The sequence below is a fragment of the Myotis lucifugus genome, unplaced genomic scaffold (genome assembly GCF_000147115.1).
Source record: "Myotis lucifugus unplaced genomic scaffold, Myoluc2.0 scaffold_15, whole genome shotgun sequence".
In the NCBI taxonomy this organism is placed as follows: domain Eukaryota; kingdom Metazoa; phylum Chordata; class Mammalia; order Chiroptera; family Vespertilionidae; genus Myotis; species Myotis lucifugus.
In genome coordinates this window covers 11,510,061-11,522,024 of record NW_005871063.1, presented here as the reverse complement: position 1 = coordinate 11,522,024, position 11,964 = coordinate 11,510,061, and the positions used below count along the sequence as shown (strand labels likewise).

Below are 11,964 nucleotides of genomic sequence, written 5' to 3'. Positions count from 1 at the left end.
TGAAAATATTACAGATGTCTCCTTCCCAATGGTTCTGACACCTGAGCATGCATCACCAGAATCACCAGGAGGGCTTGGTAAAATAGATTGCTGGGTCTACCCACGAGTTTCTGATTTAGCAGGTCCTAGGCAAAGCCTGACAATTTGCATTTCTAGCTCCTCCCAGGTGATGCTGATGCAACTGGTTGGGCTGTACACTTGGAAAACCATTGGGTTTTCCTGGGAAAGGAGAAAGAGAATGTTGAGAATGGTTCCAGGATGAACTCAAAGGATTATTTCTTTTAATTTTAAGAAGTGTCTAAATTGAGATCTTTCAAACCCTGCTGTACCTTTTAAAAATACTTTAGGGTTTCAGAAGAAACAGGAGGTTGAGAGAGCTAGGGAAGAAATTATAGAAATTCAGCCGTTTTTCTTTTTCTTTAGGTATCCCATTCCTAACAAATGCATCAATAGCCTTCAAGCAGGTCTAAATCAAGGTTCCATCCTACAGGCTTGGTTGCTTCAACATACCTGTTCTTAAGGGATTAGGAACCTTCTATCCCAGTGGCTCTCAATGTGTAGTTACTAGACCAGCAGCAGCAACAGGCCCTGGGAACTTGTTAACAATGCAAATCCTCCGGTCCCACCCCAGACATGCTCAGTCAGAAACTCTGGAGCTATGGTCAGCAATTTGTAATAAACAAGCCCTTCCAGGGGATTCCAATCACACCCCAGTTTGAGAACCAGTAAACTAGCCCAAAGCTATTTTACCTTTTTTAGAGACCTGTTCTAGAATGGAGGGGGGAACCTAAGGGGGTCAGAGTTGGTCACCATTCTGTGGTCAACACCCACACTTTGCTGTTACAGAACCTGACTAGGCAATCTTCATAAAGTACTTTTATGAGAAAAGTATTTTTGCTTCTTTTACAAGGATCATTTTATAAAGTGTGGGCCCACCTTCTATCGGCTGTTTCAGAGAATTACACAATCAATTAGGATGCATTTCTACTTGGTGCATTAATCCAAATTCTTACTACTGGTAAGTAGCAGTCCGGCTGTGATCCCAATGCTGAACTTTTAAAGAAGGTATAGGAATATGTTAGATGAATTTATAATCAACCTTTATAAATTCCTTTAAAAGGAATTCTTAACGCACAATCTCTCCCATTTGCTGAACACCATTTCTTGCCAAGCTATGCATTGTGAGGAATGGCAATCAAAGATACAGATATGAGGAAAAATAAAACCTGCCTCCTTTATTGAAGACAGAATGGCTGCAGAAAATCAGCAAGGAGTGAATCTTAGTAGCTACCTGGCCCAATGGTTCGAGGATCAGCTACCACCCGGAAACTAGTTCTCAGACCTTGCCCCACTCCTACCGGGTCAGAAACTCAGTGGGAGGTCTGGCCAGCAATCAATTTTAGGTCCTTTGGGTGATCCTGATGCATGCTGGGATTTGAGAACCTGCAATTTAGCCCAATTATTTTACCTTTCTTAGGTCACAAGCAACTCTGAGAATCTGATGAGAACAGTCTTGCATTTGTTTAACTTTGGGTGATGTGAACTGTGAAGTCCCAGTTTACGGACTGATCTTGTCCAGGCCCTTATTTTACAATTAAGCATAGTAAACACTGAGTTAAGTGACAGGCTAATTAGTGAAAGGGCTGACTAATAGTGCCTCCAAGCTCAGGCCAACAAGTACATCTCTCCACTCACCCGCTTGCACAGCAGATAAAGCAAAACGTGGAAATCGTACAAACAAGTGAAGCCACAGTAACTTTTTTTTTGTTACTCCTCACCTGAGGATATATTTTTTTCTTTTTTTAGTTAATCCTCACCTGAAGATACTTTTCCAATGGTTTTTAGAGTGGAAGGGAGGGGGAGAGACAAAGGAGAAACATCAGTGTGAGAGACACATCAATTGTTTGGGAACCCAGCCTGCAACTGAGGCATGTGCCCTTGACTGGAACTGAACCTGGGACCCTTCAGTCCATAGCCCAATGCTCTATCCACTGAGCCAAAACAGTTAGGGCTCCCTGTAAATTATGATTTAATAAAACAAAACAAAACTGTGTTGTCCATACAAAAGAGAAGGCAGGGAATGATTTTCTTTTTTGTAATGAATGCTATTGAGGAAATGCTTGTGTTCCAAAACCATCTCTGAAAAAGAAAGGTGCCTAGGAATCATTCTCTCTGCCAAGAGAACAGTGCAACATTTTGGCTAATTAAAAAATAACATTCTTATGTTTCATATGTTCTTGCTGAGAGAGCTGGTTATTACTGTTGGCAGATTGACAGTATCTACTTAATCACTTACCAGAAAGGAACGAAACACAAAGAACAACAAAAGGAGGTGAAGCAAAGTTGAGTAAAAGGCATGAACACATTACTGCTGCATCCATCCTAAGCACAGGCAAATGAACTCAGGATAATGCTTTACTGACAGGGGGCTTCCGAGACTGCTCATGTTCACGGCCATTTGTTGCTGGTTAGGCAAGTGTGCTGTTTCTATTCAATACATAGGCACAGACTAGGCATTTTTCTCTGCTTCATATCAATAGTTGACACACACACACACACACACACACACACACACACACACACACACTCGGCAAGGTGCAGAGATTTAAATATGCAAAGTCTAGCTCTAGAAAGGTGTTTTGCCTGAAGAAACATTTTACTCGCACCTATTCCCCAAGTAGAGGGCCATGGCAGTGTAGGGGCATCTCTCAGGATGGACCTTAAAATCTACCATTTTCCAAGGTACAGAAAGCAGAGATAAATAATTTCCATTAGCTCGAAGCTGAGGTCAGAGATGCTGACTCATCAGAGCCAGGAACACACTGGCTCACCCCAGATGATTCCATCGCCATGCAGGGCCCGACCTGTTTCCAGACTGCTGGTTTTTATATTTTAATCCCCCTTGCCCCTACAATTTTACAAATGGGACCTGCTGAATTCCAGAAGTTTCACTTTCATATTTGTAGCGGTTAGCAGATAAATTTTTCATTTCTTGTCAAAATAATATTGCCTTGGACTATGCCCCAAATAGGTATAAAATGCATTCAAATGTATACATGCGAATCCAGTAAATAAGATTTTGTGTTTAAAATAGTCAAATCCTTTGACCCACATCACATTTCCATTTTTTTCTAAATAATTACATAAGCACCTACATCACTCACATGGAGCACATACACAGCAGCAATGAAGTGAAAAGTAAAAAAAAAAAAATTAAAAGAAAGATAACAATTCCTAACCTTTACTTGTGGTAAATAAATAATAGAAAACAAAGCACATGTGTACATACGTCAAAATGACAGAACTTTTTATGGGAGATGGCGACGTAACCACGAAACAACGTACTTCGAGTCGGATGTAACCCGAGGACTGCCTGTAATAAAGATTATGCCTCATCCATACCAAAAACAAAATGTATTTTAAAAACATGCTTTTGAAGAATAGTTATTGATATAGTAAAATGTTAAAGAATATTATTTAATAAAGATCAGGATATAAAACATATAGAATGGACTTAATTTTTAAAGAATTAAGCAAATTATATTTATAAAAATTTATCAAGATATTTCTGACATCTCCTTTTACTGCTTTGTTTTAACATTTGGTGAAGATTTTAAAACTCTCCAGGAACTATTTTAGTATGTACTACTCTGGTAGCCAGCCTCTGAAATGGCTAGTATGATGATTGATTATCCCACCTCCTGGTATTCACACCTCCTGGAGTCCCTATCTATGCTGTACCAGGGTTGATCAATGAGGAGTAGAATATGGCAGAGATGTTATATCACTTCCAATATTAGGTTACTGATGGCTTCCTTTCCTCAGACCATTCATTCTGGGGGAAGCCACCTGTTAAGATATGAAGACACCCAGGCAGCCTAAGTAGAGGACCCTGTGTTGAGAGACTGAACCCTCTGGCTAAAAGTTAGCAAGAAACTAAGGCCCATGAGTCACCACTGTCAACCTGGAGGCAGCTCCTAGAGCAGGGGTGGACAAACTTTTTGACTCGAGGGCCACAATGGGTTCTTAAACTGGACCAGAGGGCCGGAACAAAAGCATGGATGGAGTGTTTGTGTGAACTAATATAAATTCAAAGTAAACATCATTACATAAAAGGGTACAGTCTTGGTCTTTTTTTTGGCCGTAGTTTGCCCACGGCTGTCCTAGAGCCTCCAGATGACAGCAGCCCCAGCCAACAGATTGACTGCAACTAAGGGAAAGGCCCTGGGCTACAAATTCCCTAGCTAAGCCTCACCTGGGTTCCTGGCCCACAGAAACTATGACATAGTAAGTTTGTTGTTAAGCTGCTAAATTGGGGGATAATTTGTTACACAGCATAGATAGCTAATGTAACTACGTTGATAATTCAAAGTTTCTTTTTTAAAAAAAGAAAACAGAGTCTTTCAGAGAAAGAAAGCGCTTTGGGTTTGAGGATTCACTAAGTCCCTGCTATTTGAGTAATCGTCCCACTCTTGGCTGCTTACTTAAGATCACTATCTCAAGTTCCGTTTGGAAAAATACTCTGTGCTAGAAAATGTTAAATATTTAGTATTCTGTAATTGCTACATTTATAGATTAGAAATAGATTTTCCAGATGTTTATTCATTAGCAGTGCTGTTTTTAAAACTTTTGCTTAAACTGTTAGAAACTTATATTGTTATAAAAAATAATTTGACACCAGAACATAGAAAAAAAAGCAGATATGGACGCTAAAGATGGGAAATTGAGTTCAGTCTCAGTCACCAACTCGATGACCTTGGTCACCTTAGAAATTATGGGGCAAAGTCAGATATCCTCCAGTGCAGTAGCCTTCTTACCTTTTACTCATCACCCCCTAAAATAAAGGAAAACCCTCGTACATGTTGGCACGTAAAATTAAATATAAAAAAATATAAAACATAAAAGTTGGCATACAATTGTTATCATAAATTGAATGTAATTTTTAACATCTTATCTTTAAATATATTTTTGTTAAAATATTAGCTGAAATGTCATCTGTGTAGGAAGTCATGTTAGGTAAAGAAATAAGAGTTCTGAGAATATAGGCCCAGATTTTTATAAAGCCATTTATTTAAAAAAACTGGTTTGTCAAATCACATACACAAGCAGATACACAACTACCAAAGTGGCCCTGTAATAGACACCAGTGGGGCGTTCACCACACAGTACCTGAAAAATACAGCTAAAAAAGAGGAGTCTGTTGAGTAATTCAGATTCCTACTGGACTCCTGGTTGAATGGCTTTAAGTTAGCATATAGTGAGTGAGAGGTAGAGTCCCAAGTATAATAGCTGATGCCTCAGGGCTCCATTTAAAAACAAAACAAAAACAAAAACCATTTGCCCCTTCTGCACAAGGGAAACCTATCCTATTTTTTTTTTTCCTTTGTGAAAACAAGCCAAGTTTCTCTTCTCGAATGGTTCAGCATTCCCAATCCAAGTGTTGTGTGATGACCTAGGCATTGTGCTTCTCCGGCCATCTAATTGTCCTCACCTTCCGATTCAGATTCTAGGGGAGAAGAAAGGAAAGTCATGATTGTTGTTGTTTTCTTTCTTTTAAATAAGGCCAGGAGAGTCTCTACTGCACTTCTCTCCCCTGACCCCCTCCCCACTCCCAAGACATTGTTGTCCCAGGTATCCATTTTCTAAGTAACATAGTTAGATATGAGGGCAGGTAGCAAACTTTTGTTCCCTTTGCTTTGAAATGAACTTGGCCTTTCTAAAAATGCAATATCCTAGTAAATACTTTTAGAGAATATAACTACTTTTATTTTTTAAATCAGCTAAAATAAACTTTTCATTCTTACTTGCATTTACTCTCATACATTATTCTTACAATTTGTGTTCCCATTTCAAATATCAGTCAACTGGTAAAGGTCCTTATAAAAATCTATATAATTCCATAATGTGATTAAAATAAATGTATTGTTTTCCCTTTCAGATCTAATTATTTCTTCCTCTTTGTTCTCCATTAGAGTGGATAATTTAAGAGGGCCGTTTCTTTTTTTGCCATGTAGAGATTTTCATTGCCTTGATTCAGAAACAAAGGCTAAGATGTAGGCTGAGTGTTTGATATGGAAGACACTTCAAGACCTTTAGTTGTAGGAAAGCAAGAAAAATCTGTGGAAGACCAGCTGTCTTGAATTATAAGAAAGGATTTGCTAAATGGCCACCAAAGTTGTTAAATGGAATCATACCTTCTTCTGCGTTTTGCAACCACTCAACAAATTTCTTCATCTGGTCAAGAAAAACACTTTTGCCTTTGGCCACGTGTGCTTCTTTGTACCATTTCAATATCGCTTCTTCACTCAGCACATCAGCTGCAATTTCAAATCAAAGATTTCAGTTACTACACAAATGTCATGTTTTAAAGCAACTTCCTGTCATCTACTTTAATAGAAAGCAATCACTTTAACATTGAACGCTCTTTTATAAAATAAATCCATACCTGAAACTTACTAGAAGACAGGAACCAAGCTCATTTCCATATAGAACAGTGGCATATTTTGGCATTTTAGCTTAGTAAGTAGTGACGATGATGATACCTCTCATCAGTCATGATATAATGCAGGCCTATATGCAAGTCACACTGGGACTTGGAAACCTCTTAAAGTCCAAATTTGCTGGTAGGAAACAGTGTAGATATTTTGTGATTTTGCAAATGACTCAGCAATGTCAGCATTTCAGAACACTCTGTATCCTGCCAACTTCAAACAGATCTTGATTAAGCAGCAACCTCAATGACTGGACTTTTTAGGGGGATTTACTATTTTAGGAGAAAAGAAGGGCAAATAAAAACATGTAGACAGGATGCAATAATGATAGTTCTACACTCACTCTATCGCTAAATTACTAACATTTTCCTACAGTATCATATTCTAAACTGCAATAGTAATGTTTTCCTTGTATTCTATTAAGAGAAAAACAGACATATTAGACCAATTTTCTACAGGTTTCTAACAAAAAGTATTATCTATTACCTATCAATTACCTAAAACTTTAAATTACACGAATATGCCTTGATACCATAAAGTTATGGTTAATTTAGAAAAATGTAATGTTAAGAATGGGAAGGGGAACATCAAAATAATAGCATCCATACATTCCCAATGATCTAATGGGTTGGTTTTGGGGATTTGAGTGGGAAATGAGATGCAAAGCCAATAAAAAGGATTATTATTGTCCCCAATACCTACCCAATCCATTCCAATACTGATAAATCACTCTAATAATGTATTTGCAGTCAAAATATAATTTTAGCTTATGAAAATAAGATCAATGATTTGATAATTTTTATTTAAAATGTCACTGATCTTTTTATAACAAAACCTTATTTTTTCTAAATTAATAAGTGGCTCTTGTATTTAACTGAGGAAATCAAATTGGCTAAAAATGCACGCAATTGGTCTTAGACAATATAAGGTTTTTATTTATTTTAATAATTAAATATACTACATTTTGCGAAGGAAAGAGGAAGTCTGGATATAAAAACTGGATGTAAAAGATTGAATCAGGAGTCCTATGGAACTACTCTTAGCTTCTAGTCTTTTAGCTTCTTCTGTTCCCAGCTCCACATCCTTCAATCACAACGATGAGAAAACTTCCCCACCCACTTTCCATCAAAACCTAGTTTTTCTAGAGGCGAGGAGCCTGAGGAAGTGACTTGTTTCTGTGCAAGAATGCTTTACAGAGATTTTTCAACTACTTACCTTAAACACGGATTTAAAGTCTCTCTTATATAATCTATCTCTCTGACATCTTTAAGATGCTTGATTTAGAACAGCCATCTCCCAATTGTTTGGATCATGCTCCCCTATGAGACAGTTTTGAGCATGTACACCCAACATATGTCTATTGTTCAGTTTGTAAATTGTATGTATGTCCCATAGAACTATTATTATTAATGTCATAAAACAAAAAATAGAATTAAAAGTGTGGCAAACATGTAAAGGGACATTCTATTTTTCTCCTCACCTTAATGAATTACATCTGATACAATGTTCATGTTGGAAAGCTGGTTAAGACTTGTTTAGTAATAGTATTTGGGTATTTCCTTCTGAAGTTCAGAGCTCATTCCTGTGTTTTACTGCCCCCCAGAGGCTGAAAGAGGCCATGCAACTACTAAAACGCTTGTCAAGGACAATTGTGAAAAGGACACTAAGTAAAACTTACCAGATGTATTATCCATTAAAAACCAGACAGACTGTGTAAATTTGAGTTTGTAGAAGAAGCTAAGTTAGTAATAAATACTTGCTGCTAGACTAAATTTCTAGTGTCTGGTAATACATAATAAACATGGGCCAGAAGCAATCACACAGGGCAACTTATGAGGCAAAACATGAACATCATTTAGGAAGAAATTCAACTTTTGTCTAGTGAAAAGTCTAATCTAAAAAGGAAGGAAACTCCTTGAGAATGAAAAAAAAGGCATTTTTTTTTTTTTCCTCTAAGGAAGAGTGGAGAAAAGTCAATTAAAATTGGGAGACTAGAGGATTATGCTAAGCAAAATAAGCCAGTCAGAGAAAGACAAGTATCACATATCTCACTCATATGTGGAATCTAATGAACAAAATAAACTGATGAACAAAATAGATCCAGAAACACAGAAGCATGGAGCAGACTGATGAATCTCAGAGGGAAGGCAGGGGTAGTGGGAAGAGACCAACCAAAGAACTTCTATACATACTAGAGGCCCAGTGCATTAAATTCATGCACAGGATGGGGGGTCCCTCAGCCCAGCCTGCACCCTCTCCAATCTGGACCCCCTTGGGGGATGTCCGACTGCAGGATTGGGCCTAAACCGGCAGTTGGACATCCCTCTTGCAATCTGGGACCGCTGGCTCCTAACCACTCACCTGCCTGCCTGGTTGCCCCTAACTGCTCTCCTCTGCCTGCCTGGTCGCCCCTAACTGCCCTCCCCTGCTGGCCTGGTCACCACTAACCGTCTCTGTCTTGGCCCCCGCCACCGTGGCTTTGTCCGGAAGATGTCCAGTCTAATTAGCATATTACCCTTTTATTAGTATAGATATGTGTAACCCATGGACACAGACAATAGGGTGGTGGAGGCCTGGGGTGGGGGGCAGGCTAGAAGGGGTCAATGGGGAAAAAAGGGGACATATGTAATACTTTCAACAATAAAGATTTAAAAAATAAAATAAAATAAAATAAAATAAAATTGGGAGACTATAAAGTCTTTGTTAGGATTTCCCAGAAATGCCTACTAAGAATATATGTCAATAGAAGTACTAAGACAGACATCCAACTGCAGAGTTCTGAGATTAAAATACATTTCTCTCCTAGCTGGCTAGCTTCTTCATCCCAGCCCTTTCTTTTCCCTCCAAATTCGCTTCACCTGTGAGCTGGGTGCCCTTTCAAGGGCACCCCACCACTCCTCAGCCCTCTGTGGGAGCCTTATTTCAGCAACTGACATGCTGACTCTAGTTCCTGGCTTTCTCCTACACTGACATTCAGGAAGTCAGGGACTATTTAATTTCTAGCATTTGACAAAACAACTGTCAAACTGTCAGTTAGGACTACATTCAACCCATGTGTAATGGACAAATTCATTCACTTGAGAAAAACTAAGTAATTCTCAATCTACAGTTATAATTTAAATCTCAGGTTTTCATTAGGATCAAAGAGACAACATTGTAAAAGTGGTGTGAGAATTGCAAAGCTTTAGGCAACATTAGTTATTTAGATATTAAAGTTGAATACTATGTCATTTGGAACTCAGGAAATTCAGGAATTTTATTAGAGATGCTATACTGGAACAAAGTAAAAAAATAATTTATCTTAAGAATGCTGGGAATATATGGTGAGAAGGCCATTCACCTTTCTTTAGAACAAGAATAAGAAACATTTTAGGAAAATTTGCATGAAAGACAGAGTTTAACCTAAGAAATTTCTGCACCTGATAAAACCCACAATGGAAATAACAGTCCTTGAGAATTTGGTATTCTACTTTCAGACCTCCATGCTGAGACTAGGGTACTTAGCTTCAAGAAGGAAGAGACATTATTATTTAAAGTGAATAATGTGATGTTTGAAAATTAATGATAAATTTACTATTTTTCCTTAGTGTCTCAGAAATATAAAAATCTAGGTTTTAATACAGAAAGTGAATTTTCATTAAATGAGCAATTACCATTTTTTTCATTGCTGAAAAGCACTATTGTAGTTTATTCACTTTTATTACACTGTCATTTATATAAAATATTTAAAAATCTTTCAATAATGATATTCATTAAAATAACTAGGTTTGTCAAAGGGGACATGAGTAACCACATCCTCAACTATCTGTTGTCCTCTTGCTCTGGATTTATGGGAGAGAGAGAGAGAGAGAGAGAGAGAGAGAGAGAGAGAGAGAGAGGAAAGAGAGAGAGAGAGTAATAAGAGAGATTAAAATAGAAAAGGAGGAGTTTCATAATTTTAAAACTTGCATTGAAGCAAAGATGTTCCTTATCTTACCTAATAATAGACAAACATGTAAATTGACCATACCTTCACTAGGCTAACCAGCCAATCAGGAGAGTATGCAAATTAACCCAACAAAGATGGTAGTTAATTTGCATATGTAGGCTCCAAGCGGCGGAGCGAAGCCTAATGGCCCCAGGGCTGGCTCCAGCCGGAGCCCGGCCAGAGCGAAGGCCTGGGTCCCGGATGCCAGAGGCAAACCAGTGCCAGCAGCCAAGGGAAAGCCTATTGCACAAATCTCCTCGTGCAACAGGCCTCTAGTAATAAATAAAAGGAATCCATATCACTAGAGCAAAAAGACGCAGTTTGGTATTTGTAAAATGTATATGTGTGCATGGAATTAGTGGTAAGTATGATCTTAAATGTGCTACCATAGTTCATGGAATTTATTCCTCTGGCATCAAACACCTTTTAGGTGGTGGTCCCAGACCAATGTCATAGTACCACCAGGAAATCTATTAAGATGCGAATTCTCAACCCTAACCTGGGACTTAGGGCATTAGAACCCCTGAAGGTGTGGGCTTTTAACAAGCTCCCCATGTGATTCATTTGCAAATCAGAGCTGGGAAAGGAGTGCTTTAATGCACTTTCATCAAGCATTTCTAGACATGCAAAATACATGCAAAATACAGGCAAAAAGCATCCAAATCCTTATAAAAGCAATAAAAATAAATGTCTCTTGGTGCCTAAGTGTTTGTGGGATGAAATAAGGTCAGAGTAAAAACCGTCTTTCAAATAAGAAAAGAAGGTAAACACATAACTTTCTTAACAGTGGTATGGAACAATCACTCCTGGGGTTCCTGCTCTCAGGAGAAAACGTGTAAACATTTCATGCAGACAACAGACTGTAATTATGCAATTACCTAAAAAAAAAATGACATTCAATTTAAACACCTCAGTGATATATTTAAAAGTTTCCTGATTTCATTTCCAAAAGTAACTAGGCAAGAATAAAATGTTAACACTTACCTTCCTGTGTTCCCTTGGGCCTGCTCATACTTGTCACAGACCTTACTAACTTTAGATTACTTAAAAGGAGTACAACGGGGAAAAATGTTGACAATAACGGTTAAAAGGAGAAATCTGAAGAACTGTAAAAGCTCACATGTGTGGAGGAGAGACTATTCCATCATGGCCACTGTCTGTCCTATGAGATGGACCCAGGCCAGAACGGAGACTGCTTACCACAATCCCTCACCTTAGAGACGACTGGATCACAGTCAATGTTTATTCTGCCAACAACTCAGTCCCCTCCACCACCTCCTGTAATGTGCTGGTCCCTGGAACGGGCCAATGCTCTGACCTGGTCAAGTAAGTAATTACCTGTTCCTGGTAGCACTCAGTACTAGTACCCACGACTATCCCCCCTTTTCCCTATATAATTCTTTGGTAGCACTCACATACTAAATGCCCCTTCCCCCCACCGGAATCATATATAATTCTTTGATTCCTGCCAAGTGGCAGGGAGGAAATCCACTTCATCTTGCAGCT

The 11,964-nt window shown here is 38.4% G+C and overlaps 1 protein-coding gene across 3 annotated transcripts in view; it reads right to left on the bottom strand.

Annotated features, from left to right (window-relative positions):
• Positions 1-5,047: 5,047 nt before the first annotated feature.
• BZW2 (basic leucine zipper and W2 domains 2) overlaps positions 5,048-11,964 on the bottom strand; it is a 49,834-nt gene continuing 42,917 nt past the window's right edge. The window contains exons 11-12 of one of the 3 annotated variants that reach the window (XM_006085045.3): positions 6,195-6,317; positions 5,048-5,506 (exon numbers count right to left, since the gene is read on the bottom strand). In XM_006085045.3, the coding sequence (XP_006085107.1) occupies positions 5,478-5,506; positions 6,195-6,317 (152 nt within the window). In that variant the 3' untranslated portion in view covers positions 5,048-5,477. Of the gene's footprint in view, positions 5,507-6,194; positions 6,318-6,445; positions 6,764-11,964 lie in introns of those variants that run through there. The other 2 variants (XR_001347359.2, XR_001347360.2) reach the window with 2 other exon arrangements.